This window comes from Gracilinanus agilis, chromosome 2, assembly GCF_016433145.1.
Source record: "Gracilinanus agilis isolate LMUSP501 chromosome 2, AgileGrace, whole genome shotgun sequence".
NCBI lineage: Eukaryota > Metazoa > Chordata > Mammalia > Didelphimorphia > Didelphidae > Gracilinanus > Gracilinanus agilis.
Window position 1 is genome coordinate 51466069 of NC_058131.1, and position 23635 is coordinate 51489703.

The window sequence follows — 23635 nt, forward strand, 5'->3', positions numbered from 1 at the left end:
GAGAGAGAAAATAAAGGGAAAAAGGAAGGGGGAGAGAGAGAGAGAGAGAGACAGACAGACAGACAGACAGACAGACAATATCCAACCCAAGTCTAGCTTCTAGTGCAGGGTTCTTCCAACTACACGCCACCACTAAGGAATCACGTTGATCTTACTTTTTATTTAACCCAACTGACCTCAGCCCCCCTAGATTCTCTCCCCCTGGAATCTTCTCAGCTGTCCATTGGGTCAAGCTCTAGAAGAGAGAAGCATGTGCCCATGGCAGGGAAGGAGTTAACCCCAGAAGCCCCAGTCGCTGCTGCTTCCCCAGCCATTAAGAAAAATCTGATTCTCTAATCCCCAAGCTGTCACCTGGAGCCCAGCCCCGGCAGCAGGCTGGGCATCCGCAGAGGCCTGTGCCAGAACACCTGGTGCTTATCTTGGGTGTAGCATGAGCACACTTAATTAAGATGATGGGCGGGACGAGTTCTTTCATTAAGAGCTGGGGGCAGGTTCGTGTATTTGCTGGAAGCAGGCTTGCCCAGGTGTATACAGTGTGGCTGGTGAGCTCGGAGCTGCCACCTGAAAGCGAACACTTTGTGATGACACCTGGGGAGAGCGAGGGGTGGAGAAGGGGGGACTCTCGCCTCCCAGTTCCCAGCTCTCATCGACCTGGTCTTCCTCTCTCTCCTTCCATTCTTTCCCTCCTCTCCCTTGGGTGCTTCCCCCCCACCCACCCACCCCCAGCAGATAGTACAGAGAAGAAGGCAGCGACGATGCCCGACTCACCGGCTGAGGTGAAGACGCAGTCCAGATCAACCCCACCCAGCATGCCACCCCCGCCTCCAGCCGTCACCCAGGGAGCCACCCGCCACCCTTCCTTCGCACCAAACACAAGTAAGTAATCACCCGGCATTCACGCTCCCCCGGGGGGGCCAAGGCAGGGGAGACGCTGAGGATGTGAGAGAACGCTGGACGTGGCAGGAGAGGTCCCCGAGAACTTCTAGTCTGGTTGTCTGTTTTATGGATGAGGAGACTGAAAGGCACCTGCTGGTTCCTGCTGGACTAAGACAGGTCCTTAGCCTGCCCCCATTTCCTTCTGTCACTGGGTTAAGTCATTCTGCCTGCTGAGAGCTGTCAAGCTATGAGAATTCAGTTCCTCCTCTAATAAAAACAAGGGTATTAGACCACAAGATGTCTAAAGTCTCTTCCATTTCTAGGAATGATGGGTGAAGGACCTCATCTGTATTAGACAGATAAATGTGCTGGGGATGGACGGATTAGTTCTTTTCTTTTTTAAACCCTTACTTTTTGTCTTAGAATCAATACTAATTATTGGTTCCAAGGCAGAAGATCAGTTAGGACTAAGCAATTAGGATGAAGTGGCTTGCCCAGGATTATACAGCTAGGAAGGGTCCAAGCCCAGATTTGAACTCAGGACCTCCCATCTCCTTGGTTCTCTATCCACTGACCCACCTAGCCACCCCTGGATGGGTTGTTTTTAAACTCATCTTGTTCTGGACGACTCCAGCCAATTTCACATTATGGGACCCTGGACCCTTTCTCCCTTTGCACATTGTCTTCCCTTTTAGAGTGGAAGCTTCTTGGGGGCAGAGATCATCCAAGTTGCTTAGATTTGTACGCCCAGTGCTTTGCAGAATGCTTGGTGCAGAGTATGCACTTAATACATATTATATTTAGAATAGAATAATAGAATAGAAATGTTATATTTAGAATAGAATAATAGAATAGAACAGAAAAAGTGTGATTTTGGGGTGCAAGATGTAACCCCTGACCCCTCAAGAATGTGGAAAAGCATTGCATCCATCTGTATCCAGCCTTGAGCCTGAGAACCCCAAAGGGGCTGCCAAAATTATGCCCTACTGAATGGTTGGTTAGTCTGCCCCCGATATCTGATCTTCAGCTTGGAAGCCCTGAAGGAATCGCCAAAAATTAATGCCCCACTGAGTGGTCAGTCCTTCTGCTCAGCTATTAGCATCCTGTGACCCGGCCCACCAGCTAGACCATGGCGGTGTGGGAACACTGAGCTCAGAAGGAGATCCGTCCTCACTCCCAGTTTTTGTAAGGATTTCCTTTCTTCCTATTCTGCAATCATTTCCTGACATAGCTTCCTTCCACTGAAAACTGCCTTACAATGAGGAAAAACAGCCAAGCAAAACCAACCAACACAGCATCTGTGTCTGAGGGGGATGTGCCTTTCCAGAGCCGTAGTCCCCCACCTTAGCAGCAAGGAGGGGGTTGTGTTTCTTCACCTCTTCTTGTGGGTTAAGATGGATCGTTCCAGTTGATCAACATTCAGGATTGTTTCCTTTTATGCCATTGATCATATTGCTTTGATGGTCCTTCTTATTTCACTCCATATCAGCTCTTCCAAGGCTTCTCTGAATTCCTTCTATTCATCATTTCTTTTTTGTTTTTAAACCCTCACCTTCCATCTTAGGATCAATACTGGGTATTGGTTCTAAGGCAGAAGAGTGGTAAGGGCTAGGAGATGGAGATTAAGTGACTTATCCACAGTCACAGCTGGGAAGTATCTAAATCCAGATTTAAACCCAGGACCTCCTGTCTCTAGGTCTGGCTCTCAATCCACTGATCCCCCTAGCTGCCCCCTGTCATTTCTTCTGGCAATAATATTCCATCATCTTCATCTACCACAGCTTGTTCTGCCCTCTCCTCATCAGTGGGCATTCACTTTGTTTCCAGTTTGGTTTTTTGCTACCCCACAAAGCATTGCCATTAATATTTTTTTAGTTTAAGGTTTTGTTTTCCCAATGGCATGTGATAACAACCTTTTATATACATTTTACAGCACAGGGAAACTTTCTGTCCCTGATTTCCCTAGCATATATGCCCTGTAGTCCCATTCCCATCCCAAAGAAGATTTGGGTATTGGGCCAAATGAAGGAGCGGCTCTCCAGAGGCACTTCTGCCTGCCATGACCCTACCTCAGTTCTAGGTGTCAAAACCATTCTTTGGGGATTTCCGAGGGAGTGAAAGCAAGGACTATATTTTATCTTTATATCAAAATGGACCTTTTTACCATAGAGAATGGGGTAGAACGAAGCAGTTTACGATGATGTCATTGGAGAATGGCATTCCTCCTGCCATCTTTGTGGAAATGATGATAGCTATGGAAGGGTTTTAAGAAAACAAAAATCAGTCATCCATCAAGGGCGTTTTCACCCTCCTTAAGAGCAACTGCCTTTGGATTAACAAAATGACCTAGAGTTGGGAATGCCCTTGGAGATTCATTATCTGAGTGGTGTAGAGTCAGGAAGACCTGAGTTCCAATCTGGCCTCAGTTTCCTCATCTGTTAAAATGGGTGTAATAACCGACACCTACCTCCTAGAGTTGTTGGGAGGATCAAATGAGTTAATAGACACAAAAGGCTTTGCAAACCTTAAAGCACAAAATTAATATTAGCCAGGAACAGCTAGGTGTCTCAGTGGATAGAGTCAGGCCTGAAGATAGGATGTCCTGGGTTCAAATCTGGAATCACACACTTTCTAGCTGTGTGATCCTGGGCGAATCACTTAATCCCCATTGCTTAGTCTTTTCCACTCTTCTGTCTTGGAACTAATATTTAGTATCGATTCTAAGACAGAAGGTAAGAGATTTAAACAGAATAAGATTAATATTAGCTGGCATTATTATAATCTGGGTTGGAAGTTCCTTATAAATGTCTTGCCTAACACTGTTACAGAGGTGAAGAAGTAAGGCAGAGACCCCCAGCCATGAGCCATATAACCGAATTGACCCCCATAGCAAAGATGGGATCAGAATTCACAGGTTTGTTCCCAGTCCGTGAATCTAAGGCCTCTTCCATCCCTAAATCTTTAGATACTGGGTTACCACTGATCTCCCCAAATTTTGGAGCCTCCTTTCCCCTCCTGGAACCCTTTTGAAGACCATAATTAGGATGCTAAACTCTCTAGGAAGAGCCTTTGGAAATCCCTCATTTTATAGATGAGGAAACTGAGTCCTGGAGTGGATAAAGGGCTTATGAAGGTTATACACACGGTTGCTTTTCACCCTGAGAACAGCCTAGCCCTGAGGACCCTTCCAGCTCTCTGAGTCTCCAAAAGACCCACTGATGGGGAGGATGGAGCCTCTTCCTCCCCCGACTCTTCCACCCTCCTCCCCTCAAGGATCCTGGCCGCTGGCTTAGAGGCATCAAGATTTAGAGAGATAATTGAAGAAGAGCTTTATTGAATGGGCTTCACCAACAAACATTTTAATCGATACAGGAAGGCAGCCCAAGTAGGCAATTAGACGGCTTCGGGTAGCTCTGGTCCACCCGCCGCCTGAGCCGGCCCAGCTGGTAGAGGAGGCAGCTTGGCAGGAGATCATGGGCTCGAGGTACCCTGGGATGAGCTGAGCCTTTTCCTCCTTTTCAGACTCCTTTTATAGATCTGAGGTCCCCTTGAGAGTCGTGTGCCCCCAAATTGCTAAGCAGTCTTGCCTTTCCTCCCTTCTCTCTCGTTGGCTGGGAATGGAAGTTTCTGCAAAATTGCTTAGATTTTAAATGTCCCTGAGTGATGTCCAGGGTCTCCTAAAAAGTGAAGAGTTGGAAGGGGCCTGAGAACCCAGATTATCAAAGCTAGAAAGGACTTGGAATACAGGGAGTGCCAGGGAAGGAGCTTAGTCCAGGGACTATTCAATTTGGAAGCAGTTGTTTGAGAAATTGCATAGTAGAAAGGGAAGGGAGCCAGGCTTACAGCCAGGAAACGCCGCCCCCCCCCAATCTGACCATGGGCAAGTCATTCTCTGAACCTTTGTTTCTTCGTCTTATATAAAAGGACTTTTTATTCGCCCTCATAATCTCATACTTATTCAGTCCTTTTTCAGTGCCTTTTGACTCTTCATGACCCTGTTTGGGGTTTTCTTGGCAGAGAAACTGGAGCAATTGGCCATTTCATTCTCCAGCTCATTTTATAGATGAGGAAACTGAGGCAAACTGGGTGAAGTGACTTGCCCAGAGTCACCCAACTAGTAAGTGTCTGAGGATGGATTTGAACTTTCCTGACTCCACACCCAGTGCCTTATTCATTGTGCCACCTAGCTACATTCTCATACAGGCATTTTGTAAGAAAGGCTCTCAGAGAGGGCAGCTAAATGGTTTGGTGAATAGAGATCCAGGCCTGGAGACAGGAGGAGGTCCTGGATTCAAATTTGACCTCAGATACTTCCCAGCTATGTGACCCTGGGCAAGTCACATCACCCCCATTGCCTAGCCCTTACCGTTCTTCATCCTTGGAACCAATACACAGTATTGGTTCCAAGATGAAAGGAAAGGGGGGAGGGAAAGAAGAGAGGGAGGGGAAGGAAGGAAGGAAGGAAGGAAGGAAGGAAGGAAGGAAGGAAGGAAGGAAGGAAGGAAGGTCATTCTCAGAGTGGCATAGTTATTATAGAAGCTGTCCTTATCTAGTCCTACCCCCTTCATTTTGTAGATAAGGAAACTGAGACTGAAAGAGGGAAAGCAAGCTCACTTGGGGTCACGCAACAAGAAGCATAACCAGAATGCATCAGTTCATTTATTCAGCTCCTACTGTACATGATGCATTGGGCTAAGAAGAGGCACATCTTCACAGAGCCTGCTCTCAGGGGGCTTCCAGTCTGATAAGAAAGAAGGTTTCATTCATAGACTGTTTCATAGAGTAGAACCAAGTATCCTACCTCTGGGTCCAGAAGTTCTTGCTTTCACAATTGAGCCAGATTGTTTAGGGAGATGAAGAGTTTTGTACAGAGGAGTCAGGGCAAGCCACACCGCTCTGCCTTAGCAGCAGCCCAGGAGCCTTGAAAGCACTCTCCCGTTTCCTCTGATTTCTTGTGGAATACAACAGGAATGCAGCCTTTTGGTAGCAGTGGGAAAATTATCCCAAATTAAGGACATCACGGTTCAAGATCAAATACAGCTTCTCCTTGCTTAGTGAATTCCAAAGAGAAGTATTGGTGGAAGGGATGGGAGGCCAGGTAGGAGGAGGGCTATGTGTGGAATAATCCTTTGATGGTTAACTAAGCCTACTCCATCCATTCATTCATTCATTGAGAATTCGTTAGGGAAGGGGGAGATGGGAACATTTATTTGTTCATTCATTCATTCATTCATTTATTTAAAACCCTTATCACCTATCTTAGTATCAATTCTAAGCCAGAAGAACAATAAGAGCTAGGAAGTGAGGGTTAAGTGACTTGCCTAGGGTCATACAGCTAGGAAGTGTCTGAGGCTAGATTCGAACCCAGGTCCTTCTGTCTGTACGCCCAGCGCTCTATCTACTGGGCGACTTAGCTGCCCCAGAGCAAATATTTGTTAAGGACCTACTACATGCCAGACACCACACTAAACATTTTTTTTTTTGATCCTCAACCCTGAAGGATTCTCAACCCTCCCCATTTTTACAGATGAGCAAACTGAGGCATTGAGAGGTTAAGTGACTTGCCCAGAGTCACAGAGCTAGTAAATGTCTGAGGTCTTCCTAATTCCAGTCCTAGAGCTCTATTCATAGCCTTACCTAGGTGCGTCTGTATTAGTCAAGTGCCTCCTGGGTACAGTCATCCAAATTCTTTTAGGGTCTGGACATTTGAAAAGGATGTTTTGGAGGCAGGTAGATGGCTCAGTGGATTGAGAGCCTAGAGATGGGAAGTCTTGAGTTCAAATCTAACCTCAGATACTTCCTAGCTATGTGACCCTGAGAAAGTCACTTAACTCTCATCACCCAACCCTTATCACTCCTCTACCTTAGAAGCAATACTTGATTCTAAGACAGGTAAACTTTTTTGGTTTGGGGCTTTTGTTTTGTTTTTAAGAAAAGGATGCTTTGGGCAGAGGTTGGACTAATGGCCTCTGAGGACCCTTCCTTCTCTAAGCATCAGTCATAGGATCTGGGGATTTGGAGCTAAAAGGAGATCATGTCACCCGAGGGTGCTTCACCTGGGGGAGGGGGTCCATAAATTTGTTTGTTTGTTTTTTTAATGTGAAAACTGGATTTCAGTTCCATCCATTTCCTTTGTTGTCCTATGCATTTCACTTCATGTGTTTAAAAACATGATTCTGAGAAGGCAGCCCTAGGCTCCATCAGTTTCCCAAAGGAATCCACAGCACAAAGGAGGATTAAGATCCTCTGATAGAGGCCAAGCCCCTCATTTCACACCTGAAGGATCAGAAGTCCAGAGAGGTGAAGAAATCTGGTCCAGGTCAGCCAACAAATGAGAGTCCTTTTCAGAATTTGAACTCGGGCCTCCTGCCTCCAAGTCCAGAATTTTTTTTTCCTTCCCCTCCACTGTGAGTCTCTGGTTCTAAGGCTTATTGTAGGGGCCTTCCCCCCCCCCCCCAACATACACACACACACACACTTTTATCTTCTCTCCTCCTCCTGCCTGTCCAGTGGTCTAAGTCAGTGCAAATGTTAGTTTGGGAGCCAGATGTCCCCTAATTAGGAATTGAGTTCTGATAAGCTGTGATCTGATGGGTTTTACATTTAATCCAAGCTTTGGAACAGATGTGATGGCTCTGTGCATGTGTAGATGTCCCTGGGCCCAAGCCCCTCTCCTCTCCCCCTATCCCCGCCACGTGACTTCCTCCCTGAACATTTTCTGTCCTGAATTTCACACCCTCAACCCCCTATTTTCTCTGCAGCCAATTTCCTGGGGCTGTGACCCTGGGTTTAAAGTGTCCAGGGGTAAAGAAAGATAGGCAGGTGGTCCTTTCATAAATAGTTCTTTCTCTCTCTTTTACAGCGAACACTAAAAACCTGCTGCCTCCACTCTTGCCACAGACTGCCTTGGAGCTGGCCAGAGATTTGTTCTCTAAATCATTTTAATACCCTAAAAGCCTAGTGGTTAACCACTTCAGGCGCCCGAATGCCCAAGAGGCTCAAAAGCGTTCAGGGCTGGATTATTGGGGGGAGTCGTTTCAGAGAATGGCAGGTGCTCCCCAAGTTGCCCCCAAGACTAGAATTCAACATCCATTCAGTACACGTGGAGTAAACTTTACTAGGCTCAAGGCACTGGGGGTACAAAGATTTTTTAGACGACATGGCCCTGCCCTCAAAGAGCTTACATTCTACTAGAGGGAGATGCCCTGCATGCCCAGTTAAGTGTGATCCAGAGTAAGGGGTGATGGAATGGAAGGAGAAATCCAAAGTGCTCTAGGAAAAGTCAAAGCAGAAGGCAATATTTCCATCTGGGGGGTTCAGAGAAGGCTTGGACAAGAGGGTGCCCTTGAGCCAAGTCTGAAGGGAAGGGAAGAATTCTAAAGGTTAACGTTGAGGAGGGACTGAGAATGGGCAGGAGACTGCCTGCCAAGCTCAGAGAATAGCTCTTAGGCCAGTTTCACGAGGGGCAGCTAGGTGGCCCAATGCTGAGCCTAGAAGTCAGGAAGATTCATCTTCATGAGTGCAAATTTGGCCTCAGACATTTCCTGATTGTGTGACCAGCCTCAGCAAGTCACTTAACCCTGTTTGCCTCAATTTCCTCATTGGTAAAATGAATTGGAGAAGGGGAAGCTAGGTGACTTGGTAAAGAACCAGGCTTGGAGATGGAAGGTTCTGGGTTCAAATCTGGCCTCAGATACTTCCTAGCTGTGTGTCCCTGGGCAAGTCACTTAACCCTAATTGCCTAGCCTAGCCCTTATCACTTTTCTACCTTGGAAATGATACACAGCATTGCTTCCAAAATAGAAGGCAGGAGTTTTTTTTAAATGAATTGGAGAAGGAGATGGCAAATCAATCCAGTATCTTTGCCAAGAAAATCCCAAATGGGGTCAGAAAGAATCAAACACAACTGAACAGCAACTGGACTATATCATATACGAATGGTAGTCATGTAAAAGAAGGTTGGAAACGTAGGTTGGAGAGTTTTAAATGCCAAATCAGACGGTCCTGGAAGCTGGAGGGAACTAATGAACATGTTTGAGCAGGGGCATGGTCTACTGCCTTAGGAAAACTGGAATGGGTCAGAGAGAGGACGCTGTGACTGTAGTTCAGGTGGAGGAGCTGTGCAAATGGGCAAAATGGGACAGATGAAAGAGATGTGGTAGAGGAAAGTCAACAGGATGAGGCAGCTCATTGGCTACGGGCAATGAGAGAGGGAAGGTGGAAGAAGGAAGGTTGGGAGAATGAAGAAGATCTTAGCTTTGGCTTCGTGGAGTTTGAAGGAGGAGTGAGACACCCAGGTGGAGATGCCTGGCAGAGAGTTGAAAATTGTTCAGATGACGTCCAAAGGCAAGACTTGGGCTGAATGAATATATGAGCAGGAGGAGGATTGTGTTGTGTAGATGAAGATTAGCGCCATGGAGGTAGATTGGATCTCCAATGGAGAAAGTATGGAAGAAGGGAGAAGAGTTGGAGACAGAGCGTTGGGGGACGCCCACATTTCAGAGACGAGAATGGACAATGAAAGGAGACTGAGAAGGAGCAGTCACATAACAGAGGGATAGAGCTGAGGGAGAAAGAAGAGTCATGGAGGCCCAGGAAGGAAAGAGTATCCAGGAGGAGGGGGCAGTCGATGATGTCGAATACCTTGGAAAGGTCAAGGATGAGGACTGTCAGATTTAGCAATCAGGGAGTCATTGGTGACCTTTGAAAGAAGAGTCTCAGTAGAATAGAGGGTTCAGAAGCCAGACAAGAGGTAAAGGAGGGAATGTGTGGTGAAGACACTGCCTCCCACTTTGAGTCAAAGTGTGAGAGATGGGGTACGGGGAGAAGGGTAGACAGGGTCAAGAGGAATTGGGGTGCTGAGTAAACAGGGCTGGATATAAGAGAATGAAGGAGGAAAGAACAACCTCAAATAAAACTGCTCTTCTCATCATCTCCCAGCCTTCCAATCAATCACTCAAGCATTTATTAAATGTCTATTGTATACCAGGCAAGAAACAGTGTAGATGATTGAGAATTAACTTGGGAACCAGGAAAACTGAGGTTGGGATCCCACCTCCAATATATATTGGTTATGTGGCCTTGGGCAAGTAACACAACTCTCTAGTTTGGGGTTTCTTTTCATTATCATTTCACTTTATTTTTCATGTAAAATAATTTTTGAGTGAATGATCATTTATTTCCTCTCTGATTGAAAAGCAAAAAGAAACCCTTGTAATAAAAGTATAGACTCCAATAAAACAAGTTCCCATATTGTCCATGTCCAAACAGTGAGTTGTAGAGAAGGTGCCCCTTTGCCTTGATGGAGAGAATTTCCCCACATATGTGAAATCACAGCACTTAGGGGTGTGCCAGGCACTATACCCAGAAGTTATCTCTCTTCCTTGGGTCTTCTCCAGCTTTTAATAAATATTTTTTAAATGCTTTCAGAATAATATTCCCTAAATCCATTCAAATTTCAGCATAACCCTTCTAACTGCCCTTTTGCAGTACTTTCCTGGCCCTGAATGGGACCCACAAATCCCAGTTCCTAGGGGACGCTTTTAAAAAAATCAGCCTAGTTTTAAGAGAAATGCCTGTAAACAGGTAACATGGGGGCCCCCCTGTCATCAGGAGTCTCATCAGGGGGAAAATAAAGATTTTTTTAGATTTCACAGAACATTTCAGAGGTCCACCTCCCCTTTCCCCCCACTCTGCCTAGAGTCTGGTACCCATTTATAAAGACCCAGACCCACAGTGACACCAGCAGCCAGGCACAGCCCCCATCCTCACTGACGAAGACACCTATGATTCTCCTCCCTATTCCCAAAATGCTGTCCAGGCAAGGGGACATGTTGGCTCTGTCCCCATCAGGCATAGTAAACCCCCTACCCCACCCCAACCTACCTCTTCCAACCTTTCCTGACAGCATGTTTTTTTTGTTTTTGTTTTTGTTTAATTTTGCCTACAGATCGAGAAGATGGGCCTCCCACGTTTCTGCCCCCTGGCCGCTTTCATGGCTGCTTGAAATGGTCTATGGTCTGTCTTTGTAAGTAAAATGATAAAAACTAATTACATGGAGAAGGGGATGAGGGAACCCCAAGTGGGGCTGACCTCAACACATCCTCCCCAAACAAGGGCAAGAGGAAGAATCCCTCTGATCTACCCTGCCTCCTTCATACCCATCCTAAAGCACCTTCCCAAGAGCCCTAGAGACTGGCCTTCACTGGCCATCCATTTGGGCACGGGGCCCACAGAGGCCTAAATTCTGATCCTCAGTCCTTTAGGAATTAGCAGGGGAGAGAACAGCTGGACACGGCAAGGTCATTGGCTTTGGGGGTGAGGGGGAAGGACCCCGTCATTCTCTCGGTCCCCTTTGGTTTTCTGGTTGTGTTTGCTCTTTTCTTTGGTCTCTGTGGCAGAGAGAGAAGGGATATTTGTGAGCAAGTGGGGCCAGACTCTCTCTCCTCCCTTGGAACTCCTTGAAAATAAGTGCTCTTCTAGTCCTAGCCAGGGAGGAGCATTCAGCGGACACATTAGGAGGCGGCAGGGTGGATGGCAAGGGTCAACAGAAACCTTCAGCGTAGCAGAACCACCTCTCCAAGGCACCTTGTGGGCTTTCCCAGTTTCCAATCTGTCCCCCTTCTATTGGACTCCAGGCACGGGTGGTATTGGGAGAGTCACCACAGGATGCGAGCTTGTGTTCACCGACTTTCAGCCAGGGGACATGTGTGGAGTTTAACTTAGTAACACACCTGTCACTGGAATAAAAGCAGTTGTGGCCATGTGGTTATTTTCGGCGTCTCTTTAGCAAGTTGCTGATATTACCCCGCAGCTAGAGCGAGCGAGAGAGCGAGTGCGAGCGGGAGCGAACCTCAGCAGGCGCGGGAGAGGCAGGGCTGCTGGCTTCCAGGACGACCCAAACACGGCGGGCAAGGTTAGTAAGCGAGCAGAAGGGAGGGAAAGAGCCCCGAGGTAGCTGTCCAGAAAAGGGGACCAGTCCCCAGCAGACATGGCCAGTCCTTGGACCATCCCTAGAAGCCAGGGGAGGGGAGGGAGCCCTCTGGGAGGGGACAGACCAGTCTGGACACAACGGCAGCCGCCCTTCTCAGAATTAGCATCTGAGCAAAGCAGTGGAGACTCCGATCCTCTCTAGCGAGATCTGCCTTGGTGATGGATGAGCCGAGTATTCACAGTTACTGGTCTTCCCTTGGATATGGGTGTGAGTGTGTGTGTGTGTGTGTGTGAGCACGCACACATGTATGTAGGTTTGTCTGTGTTTCTAGTGGGTTACAGATTGGAGTGAGATGTCAGAGAGAGACGACCAGTTTATCAGTAAAGGCCCTTCCAAGACTATTTAAAAACAACTGGATAAAACCTTGGAAAGGGAAGTGAAGGAGGCAAGCTGGGATCATGAGTCTTTTCTCTCTTCATCTGAGTACATTCTAGCAGTCCTAGAATTGGAACAAAACTCTTGATGGGAGATAATCCCTCCTTAATCAGTCCCTGTATACAGATAAGTATTCTAGAGAGGGAACCAGTCCCTGTAGAGCAGTTCAATATTCTAGAGCCGCCATTTTCCCTGGATGAAATGATCCATAGCTAGGTAGAATGTCAGAGCTAGAAGGGGTCCTCCACACTTGAAGAACATTTTGTGGAGCCCCCCCCAGCCATCATTTTACAGAAAAGGGCATAGAGGGCCAGAACGGGGAGAGGTGGAGAACTTGCCCAAGATACATGGAAGAGTGGAGAGTGGGCCTTCTAATTCCAGATTTCTTCTACTTTATCTTACTAATTCAGACTTCTTAGAATCATCCTAATCTCTGAACCGAGGGCCCTCTCCATGTCACCTAATCCATCCCCTCCTCTTCTTCCAAGCCAGCCTAAGACCAAATCACTTTTCATATATAAATACAGCACCCAATGCTGTAGAAATTATATATATATATATTAGACTGTTCAAGTTTCATTCAAGCTATGTATGGACATCTGACTTTAGGCCAGAAACCCCCTAGAAACAAGCAATCAAAAAAAGGCAACAGGGAGAAGGGGGAAAAGAATCTGTCTCAAAGCCATAGAGGAGGCCTGAGTTCAAATTCCACATCTGGCACTAGATCATCCTGGCCAAATCACTCAGTCTCTATTTCCGATGTTTTCTGGATGTACCTTATTTGTATATATTTGCTTGTTGCGTCCTCAGTTAGATCGTGAGTACCTTGAGAGCAGGAACTATCTTTTTGGCTTCTTTTTGTATCCCTATCATGTAGTACAATGTTTTAATCAATGTTTATTGACTGATTCTTAGGCATTTTCAATCCACAAGTGTCCCCACTCAACTCTCTAATACTATACATTTAATGAACTGGTGCCAATCAGTATCAACAAGGGAAGTTTCTAACAGGCCAGGTCCAAAAAAGGGGGAGAGGGACAAGATAATTAAAACCATTAAGAGACCCTTCTTCAATAGGGTTCTAGATAGGGTCCACAGACTCCCAAAGGGTGTGTAGATAGTTTTCACAGGGATGGAGGGGAGACAGAAATACCATCTTTATTTTCACTACCCTCCAGCTGGAATTTGGCATTTTTTAATGGCTTAAAAACATTATTCCAATCAGTTTGTGACACAAAAAGGGTTAAGAACCCCTGTTCTAGAATAACCCTGACAATCAGTCCCACCCTTCCCCCTCCTGCCAGGAGACATTGGCAGTCCTGGCTGATGGTCAGTTGGCCTTAGAGTGGGGTTGCAGCTGACCACTTGGACAGGCAGCAGCTCAAGGCAAATCCTTGGATGATGCTGGCCCATAGTGGCTCTGAGGTTTAGAGAAGGGGACTTAGCCTGAGGTCTTTCTCCTACCCAGTACTGACACTACTCTGTAGTCCCACAATTAATATTACTAGAGTCCCCAACTCTTCTCTGCACTGAACATGGAATCATGGAACCTAGAAATTGACAGGATCCTTTGAGATCACCTAATCTAACACCCACATTCTAAAATCGAAAAAATAGGCCCAGAAATAGCAAAGTGATTTGCCCAATATCACATATAGCTTGTAAGTGGGAAAGTTGGGAAATAGAACCTAGGCCTCTGGACAGTGGATAGGTGACCTCTGTGATGGACCCTGACCAAAGAGATGCTAACACTGGACCAAAAGGTTGCTTGTGGCTGGGGGAATTCTGGTAAACTCACCAGTACCCCTAGAAGTGAGCTTAGCATCGTGTCTGTATCAAAGATCCTGAGCGTCAAAAAATGGATACTCTCCGGGCCCCTGAGAACTATCATTTGAAGATAAATGTAGGGTGGAAAGACAACTGCCCTCCAGGTTCAAGTCTCGCTTAGATACTTTTTTTTTTTTTTTTTTTTTTTTTTTTTTTGCAAATCTTACCTTCCCTCTTAGAATCAATACTCGGCATTGATTCCAAGACAAAACAATGGCAATGACTAGGCCATTGGGATTAAGTGATTTGCCCAGGGTCACACAGCTAGGAAGTGTGTGGGGCCCAATTCAAGCCCAGGACTTCCCATTTCTAAGGCCTGATTCTCTATTCCCTGAACTACCTGAGCCCCCCGACTTTAGCTACTTAATGACTGGATGACACCAAATAAGTAAGTTAACATGTCTTGGCCTTAATCTGTAAAATGAAGGTATTGGATTTGAAGACTGATTCTAAGACCCTGTGATCCCTAGTTATATTCTGTTCATGTCACATGCCCAGGAATTCATGAATATGTGCACCTTGATTCCAGTAACCCAGCCTTACACAATGATTTACCCAGGATTTTTCAGAATTTGAATTCAGGTCTTCCTGATTCCAAGTCCAGCTGTCTATCTACTATAGCACCTAGGTGCCTCAAGTTAGTTGTATAATTTGAATGGCCAGGCTGGGAGGGGTTCAGGGGACTTCCTCTCCTAATGGAGCTATTCCTATCAAGAGAGCTTCCCTATATGTCAAGGAACAGTGGATCCCAGATCAAAAAACATAAGAACACAGCTCCAAAAAGCCAGGATCCCGAGGCCAAATAAATGATGCTGTTTTCATGGGGTGGAAGAAAGTTAGTTGTCTTATCTGAGGTGGTAAGGTGGTGAATAAACCCATAGTGTTTTAAGAAGGAGAGGAGATGCCCAGGAATTAAATGACTTCATTGCATCAACCAGTGTGTCCCTTGCTTACCCCTGGCATATTTCAGGGAAAACATGGCCCTTTGGATGCCAACTATGGCATGAATTCATCAAATGCCCATGGGAGAAAGATGAAGCTCAAGCCAATCTGTTTCTAAGATTTTGCTACTCTTCCTTCAGCTTCATTATTGAAAGTAACATGGGGCTTTTTTGAGGGGGCCAAAGTCTAAATTTTCTCAATATTGACTTCCAAGGGGAAAAATTAACTTGAGGCCATTTCAAGCACATGTCAAAGATCTCCAATTCCACCATTGAGTAGTAGATTGGAATTTAGCAGCTAACTTCGGAGAGTCTCTTGGGACTCAGAGACATTAAGTAATTTGCTTGTGGTCCCATAACTTATATATGTCAGAGGTCGGATTTGAACCCACATCTTCCTGACTCCAAGGCCACCCATTTTCTCCACTATGTCATGCAGCCTCTCAGCAGTAATAAGACACCAGAATATATTCAGATACCCTCATAGCTTGAGATTGGAAAGAATGTGACCCCTAATGAGCAGACAGGTGATTTCAGACTATGTCATCCCCATGCTGACTGGGACGGAAATAAGGGGAGGGTGGGGATGTGAAGTTTTAGGGGAACCTCACCCAGTCTTGTGCTGAGATAGGAGTTGTTTATCTTCTATGAGCCTTTCTCTTTCCAGAGAAATAGCTCCTGGGAGCATCTAGGAAAGCAAAAACTGGCCCAGTCTCTTACCCTTCCTATTGAATCCCATGGGATTCCTGCTAAGCCCAACTCTCTCCAGAGACAGCTAAAGCCAGGCCTTCCTTTCTCCATTATCTCTCTTATTCTCCATTGGTCCATCTTCCATTTTTTTTTTATCTTTACCTTCTGTCTTGGAATCCATTCTGTGTATTGGTGCTAAGACAGGAAAGCAGTAAGGACCAGGCAATGGGGGTTAAGGACTTGCCTAGGGTCACCCAGCTAGGAAGTGTCTGAGGCCAGATTTGAACAGCTTCCATTTTTCACTCTTGGTTTGATCTGGTGTACTTGATGGCTCTGGGCCCCCGTGCTTTGCCAGTCTGGGGAGGCTAGTTAGGGGGAGAGAGAATCAGATACAGCAATGTGTTGAAGATGAAAGAATCACATACCATTAATTAAGATGGGGCCCCAAAGAGATGAGAAGTTATATGATACCTCACCCCAGGAAAGTCTCCTATTCCATGACCTACCATATGCAGTATAGCATCCCTAGGTGTTTGGGGAAGTACAAAGTTTAAATAAAACACAGTCAGTCCCTCGTAGGGTTTATTGTCTGTCTAAAGAACCAATCAATCAACCTACAAGCTTTTTGAAATGCCAACTATGGGCTGGGGACTGTGTTAGACAGTGGGGATACAAAGACAAAAGGAAGCATCTCCTGCCCTCAAGAGGCTTGTACTCTGTCAGGAGAGAGAAGAGAACTATAGTAAACTTTGGGTGATCTATGTGCATTAGAGAACCATGAAACAAAGCGCTATAGGAAGTCCAGGCAGGGGATGTTTGTTACCAATTGAGGGAACCATGGAAGGTTTCATGGTGGAGGTGGCATTTGATTTGGGCAAAGAATGATGGATAGAGGTTGATTCTAGAAGGGAAGCTATTACACGTCTAAAGGAACAGCTCCTGTGATGAAGGACTTTGGTCTACTGGGATCAACCCAGATCCCTCAGCAACCTAACCTAACCCACCCCAATGTCAGGGCTGGTGAAGGTAGCTAGAAAGCTCATGGGAGAAAATATCTCCCCTCAGGAACTTAACCCATTAAGTCCAGGCATCTGAGTTCAAAGTATCAGAACCTCTGAGAAAGTAGCTACTGGCTAGGAGATGGGGTGAGGTAGCTCGAAAAATGAGCTGAAAACTAAAAGTTGGGTCTCTCCTTGATCCCTGGTCAATTAGACTGTCCCTCAACCTAGAGAAGACCCTCTTGTCCCTTATGCATGTTTTATCATCATCATCCTCACCACCACCACCATCATCACCGCCATCATCCATCTCATACATTTGTCTAATGCTCTACTAGTTAACAAAGTGCCATGCATACACGATCCCCTTTGATCAACATTGAAGACATTTATTGAGTGCCTAAATATGTGCATGACCCAGCAAGAGATGACCTGTGTGCATTCTGGGACTCACAACCATAGAAGCCCACCCAGAAGGTAGTGTTCCTGTGTAAGCAAAGATCCCCTTCAACCCCGACACTTTCTCTCCTATAGTTTCTCCTTCAGTAATTAATTACATGCATTTCTATAGAGATGTCCAGCCTCCATGGAGATTTACTGATATGTTCACAATAACTCTGTGAGGATGGAAATGAGGGCATGTATTATTACCCTCCCATTTTACAGATAAGGAAACTAAGGCTCAAATGCACATTGCCCTGGATCACACAGCTAGTAAGCATCAGAGTCGGAATTCAAACTCACATATTCTGGCTTTAAATGCAATGTGTTTTTGAGATTTCTCCTCATAGGCTGGGAGTAGGTAGCACTTACTCTTGTGATCTAAACTCAAACCCTAAGAACTCCCTAAAAGAGGTTCCTGTCTTTAGTGAACAGATTTCAGAAAAGGGTTATGGAACATGGTAATATCCTGTGTACGGGAATAGACAGGGAAAGATCCCACTAGCCTATAAAATTAAAATTGCTTTGTAAACCTTATAGTACTTAATGAATGTGAGTTCCTGGTTAATAATTATAATTAATTACATTGTTTATAATTACTGATGGTAGCTGGGTGACTCTGGATAGAGAGCTAGGCTTGGAGATGGGAAGTCCTAAGTTCAAATTTGGCCTCAGACACTTCCTAGTTGTATGACCCTAGGCAAGTCACTTAACCCCCAATGCCTAGCCCTTACTGCTCTTCTGCCTTGGAACCAATGAATAGTATTGATTCTAAGATAGAAGATAAGGAGTTTTTTTAAATAAAAAATAATCATTGATAATTATTATAATATTGCCCCTGTTGTTAGAAAGATGCATAGGATAATAGCCATAGCCTTGTGTTTATTTTAGATTAGGTAGGAGTAGCCCATTTTTTAATATGGAAGCTTCTTTCCTTTCCCTGAAGACTTATATTTATTGTATGTGGCAGGGAAAGTGTTGACCATAACATTTTAGAGCTGGTAGGAGCAGACTCACCAAATGGCTGTCCTCTCTTCCAAACTAGAAAGAGGAAGATATGGTGGAGAGGGGGAGACAAACAACTGGCTAGAAAATCTACCAGTTAAACCCTCAAGGTTTAAACCTCTTAACCTTCTGGTGGCAGATTCTCAGGTAGGAGGGTAGGACTGTTGTCATGAGTATGGAATGGAATAGAGATAATCCAAGGACTTGCCCTATTGTATCTAAAAGCTATCCCATACGATGGGATCATGCTTAGATCAGAACAATCCCCAAATAATGGGGCTTAGAACCTCTGTTAAGAGAGAAAATCCACTGCCTTGCACATAATAGATGCTCAATAAATGGGTGTTGAAGCAACCTGAATCCAGGAAAACTGACTTCCCATCCTCATTTCCCATGAAATCCCTGCATCCTACCTCCACCCTCACCCCCCCCCAAGACCCAACACAGACTGACTCCTCAGGCCCTTTCTCTCTCTGCAGTGATGAATGGAAGTAGCCATTCCCCGACAGCAATCAATGGAGCCCCATCGACTCCCAACGGGTTCAGCAATGGCCCAGCCACCTCTTCTACAGCCTCGCTGTCTAACCAGCAGCTCCCACCAGCCTGTGGCGCACGACAACTCAGCAAACTCAAACGCTTCCTTACGACCCTGCAGCAGTTTGGAAATGACATCTCTCCTGAGATCGGGGAGCGGGTCCGCACTTTGGTGCTGGGGCTAGTGGTAAGCTTTGGCTTGAGTTTCATAGACAGGTGCCTTTTTTATTTGGGGGTGGGGGTGATCTACCTAATCCCATGCTCAGAGCTGTGCCAAGGGTCACAACAGCGGGGGCATGGGTACCAAAGCTCACTCCTTGCCTTGTACATAACACCAAGGGTTCTGAGAGACCAGCTTTAAACTCAAGGAGATATTCCTGGGTTCTGTGGTCCCCTGGTTTCATTCCACCAAGGAGTCACTTCCACTTAGCCACCTACTGCTCTGCTTCCCACTAATTGAGAACAGCCATCCTTTCTTAAACTAGTGACTCGCCTTGCTCTCCCAACTCAGACTATTTTTCCAGTCTAATAGGAGAATCTGGAAGGTCATCTAATCCATGACCTTATCTTCCAGCAAAAATATCCTGGAAGAGGGCAGGTGGGTAGCTCAGTGGATTGAGAGCCAGGCCTAGAGACAGGAGGTCCTAGGTTCAAATCTAGCCTCAGTCACTTCCCAGCTATGTGTCCCTGGGCAAGTCACTTGACCCCCATTGCCTAGCCCTTACCACTCTTCTGCCTGGGAGCCAATGCACAGTATTGACTCCAAGACAGAAGGTAAGAGTTTTAAAAAATATCCTGGAAAAATGAAACAATAGTCTATTGCTGAAGTGGTCTTACAAGAACATTTCAGCATCTATTCATTTTCTCTTGTTTCTTATTTTTCAAGAGAACTCTCTCTCCTCACCTAACTTAAGTCCCAGTGCTACAGCTTAAATGATGGATAGAGCACTGGACTTGAGCTCAGGGAGACATGGGTTCCAATTCCTTCTCAGATCCTGTGTGATTACTCAAATCTCTGAGCTGTGGTTCCTCATCTATAAAATGGGAATGATGATAGTAGCTACTGATGTGGTTATCTCGAATGAGATCATATACGTCAAGGGCTTTACAAACCTTAAGACACTACATAAATGTGAGATTATTATTAATAATAACCCTCTTGTTTTGCCCTCAGTGAAAACAGAGAATAATGCTCTGTATTGGAATCTCTCATACCATTGATTCCTTTATCTCTCCCTTGCTTTCTCTTTAGGATAAATAATAACATCCATTTGATATTTCATAGAAACAGAATCCCAAAATATTAGGGCTGGAGGGGGCCTTAGAGATTATGTACTCCAGCCCACTCACTTTACCAGTGAGGAAATGAGGTCAACATGAGTGGAAATAACTTAGTCAAGGAAATGAATGGCCAGGACTTGACCCAGATTGTCCAAGTCCAAGTCCAGTGTTTCTCCCAGGCACAGTTTTCTAGCTCATCTTTCCCTTTGGTGGTTCCCCTATTTGCCTGCCTCTTTTTCCCAAAGCAGCTTTAACACCTAACATCTGTCCTATGAGTCTACTTCCATTTAACAAAGAATGAGATGAGAGTGAGGAGGAAAAGTATTCTGGTTTCTAGAGAAGATACTTCCATGGCTTCGGAGAGCCTGGGCAAAAATTCAAGAAGGAAAAGATACCTGGGAAAACTTGCTTGAGTTTTCTAGGCCACCTAATGAAGGAGATGAGACAATGAGCAAGCTTCCCATCCATCCCACTTGGAAATTGTGACCAATGCCATCAATTAGCCGTGGTTATAGGTGCTTTCTATCTCTAACTCTTGACTGTGGGAGCCCCCATCCCACTTCTCAGCTTAGGAGAGAAATCTTTGGAGATTGTTATTATTATACTCCCTCTGGTGATGATACCATGTGGTCAAACAGCACAGAGAGGCTCTCCAAATGATCAAGGAAGCCGCCATTTTATTTTTCCATTTCTGGAAAGCAATCTAAGCAGTTGCTCCCAGAGGCCAGCCTCATTCCTAGCTTCTGGAGGTAAGTTATAAGTTATTCTCTGGTGATAGTCAAGCCATCTGTTCCCCAGGAGGTATCAGGGCAGGAGGGAGGAAAAAAAACAAGGTGAAAATTCCAAGAACTATTTACAAGACCTTAGGCAAGTGGCTTCTACAAAGTAGAAGGAAGGTAACTTTAGAGGGGGAGGCACAAGCAGATGAGGAGTGGCGATTCACCAAGAAAAGCCTTCTGCAGATGGTGGCATCCCCAGTGATCTAGCCCATCTCCTTCCCAAAATGGAAGATTGTACTTTCTATCACAAGCTTAATAAAAGAAACAAATATGACACGAGTACCTTTGGCAGAGCTGAACTGGGTCCTTTTTTCCCCCTTTTCCTCCAGAATTCAACCCTGACAATTGAGGAGTTCCATTCCAAACTCCAAGAAGCCACCAACTTTCCTCTGCGTCCATTTGTCATTCCCTTCCTGAAGGTAAAGATTCCTCTAATCACTGTTGTTTGCTAGAGTCCTGGGAAGGATGAGATTTCTTCTCTCACCTCAACTTTTATATAGACGAATATATATGTGTACATATGTGTGTGTATGTATGTATGTGTGTACGTTTTATTGATGCTCCTTTTTTTTTACTTCATTCACTTTCCAGGAACTCCTTTACCCAACACACACACACACACACACACACACACACACACACACACACACACACACACACACGTCATGTACCCCTCACTCCACACGTAAAGTCCACCTCTTCTTTGCCAAGAGGAGAGGGATGTGATGCCTTGTCCATGTCCTCCAAACTCATCATTGGTCACAGAATTCTGATGTCTTTCAGTATTACTTGACTTTTGACAGTGGGGTGGTCACTGTCTTACATGGGGGGGATGTGTGAGTGTTAGTAGGTCTAGACAAAGCAGAGGGAAGGGAACCTTCGAGGGGAAGGCATTAGCAAATAGGAGAACATCAAGAAAGACCTCCAGCAGGCAATGGTATTGGAGCTGAGTCTTGAAGGAAGCCAGAGATTCTGTGAAGCCAAGATGAAGAGGGAGAGAGCATTCCTGGCCATGGGGGATGACCAGTGCAAAGTCACAGACATGAGAGATGGATTGTTGGATGAGAGGAATGAACAGTGAACAGGCTGTGATTATTGGACCCTAGGGTGTGTGGAGGAGGGTAATATGAAGGCAGGAGAGCTAAGAAGGGAAGGGGTGGTGAAATGTTTTAAATGCCAAACCAACAACTTTATATTTTATTTTTTTAAACTCTTACCTTCCTTCTTAGAATAAATACTCTGTATCTGTTCCAAGGCAGAAGAACAGTAAGAACTAGGCAACGAGAGTTAAGTGACTTGCCCAGGGTCACACAGCTAGGATGTGTCTGAGGCCAGATTTGAACCTAGAACCTCCCATCTCTAGGCCTGGCTCTCAATCCACTTAACCACCTACCTGCCCCTTATTTGATCTAAATAATTATCTGATACTGGAATTTATTAAGGAGAGAGGGGAGATAGGAGAGAGAGGTGACATGGAACTCGAGGAAAATCACTCTGGCCATTCAATGGGGGATGAATCAGAGTGGGAAAGCCTTGACACCAGTTAAGAGGCTCTTCCAATTCTAGCTCGTGCTCTATTCAAACACATCACAGTTGTTTCAAATCAATTCCAACCAGTGTGAGCTAATGCAAACCTTTTTTAATGGGTTCTACCCAGTTCAGACCCAGTCACTGCCATTGTCCTGAGAGAGCTTTGTCAGACATGCAGCACCTTTCTCCAGACATTCTTTTTAGAATTCATAGATCCATTAGATATAGATCTAGAGAGCTCCTGGTCTAGTCCAACCCCTTCCATTTTCAGATGAAGGAACTGAGACCTAAAGAGAAGCACTTTGCCTTAGGCAGCACTAAGTTCTGATTGGAGAATTCATCCAATAACCTCTGTGTACCTCGGTGTCCTCAGCTGTCCTCAATGAGGATAAAAAAGGGCACCTAATGCCTTAGAATGATTTTGAAGACCAAATGACATAACATTGGGGACTTTTTTCTTTTTGTCTTTTACCCTCTTTCCAAAACAATTTTTTTCTCAATTGCCTGTAAACAAAATTTTTAACATTTATTTTTTAAAATGTCGAATTCCAAATTCTCTCCCTCTCTCCCCTTTCCTCAAGAAGGTGAGCAATTTGCCGTAGCTTATCCATGTTTTAAAAAAAGCTTTAGACCCTTCCCTTCAGTCCTAGTAACAACTAGGGCTAGGCAAATGGAATTAAGTGACTTGCCCAGGATCATATAGCTAGGAATAAGCGATAACAAATTGCTTTCCTTCTCAATGTACTTATAAAGTTTTAAAAATATTTCAATAATATTTAATATTTTAAAACATTTAAAATATTTCTGTATTTTTAAAATATTTTGATCATAAAGTATTTAAAGATTTTTTAAGTGTTTTCTAAAAAATTTCTTTCTAAAATTTTGTTTTCTCAATTACATGTAAACAAAAATGTAATACAGTGCCTGCACATAGTGGGCACTTCCTTAATAAATGCTCCTTCCCTTCCCTTCTACCGCCCTTCCTTTCCCTTTTTTGCCTGCTCCTTGGTCTGGCCCGAGGGAGGGTCCTGCTTCATCTTCTGTGTCAGGGTGCCATTAGGCTCTACTAAAGAGGTAAGGAGTTCTCAGAACTCTGGAGGTTCCAAAATTCCATCTGGCCTCTTCCAGATTGGCTTTGGCCCCAACAGAACCTTCTAGGTGGTCTAAAGGAGACACCAATTAAGCTTGAGAGCTATGGGAGAACCATCCAGGGTCCCATCCCTTCATCATCTGAGTTTGGGGGGGAAGCTCCTCACCCACATTTCCCCCCACCCCCAAGCCTGTGGTTCCGTTTTGCACACGCACTAGTTGTTTCTCCTTCCTGCACACACACCCACTCACTGCCTTGCTCACACTCACAAGCCT

General features: G+C 45.2%; 1 protein-coding gene across 5 annotated transcripts in view; it reads left to right on the top strand.

The window, feature by feature from the left end:
• The window catches only part of CBFA2T3 (CBFA2/RUNX1 partner transcriptional co-repressor 3), a 119222-nt gene that overhangs the window by 78326 nt on the left and 17261 nt on the right, over nucleotides 1-23635 (top strand). For 2 of the 5 annotated variants that reach the window (XM_044663174.1, XM_044663176.1), the window contains exons 1-3: nucleotides 9-876; nucleotides 18626-18867; nucleotides 21070-21159. In XM_044663174.1, the coding sequence (XP_044519109.1) occupies nucleotides 450-876; nucleotides 18626-18867; nucleotides 21070-21159 (759 nt within the window). In that variant the 5' untranslated portion in view covers nucleotides 9-449. Of the gene's footprint in view, nucleotides 1-8; nucleotides 877-10825; nucleotides 10904-11689; nucleotides 11792-18625; nucleotides 18868-21069; nucleotides 21160-23635 lie in introns of those variants that run through there. The other 3 variants (XM_044663172.1, XM_044663177.1, XM_044663173.1) reach the window with 3 other exon arrangements.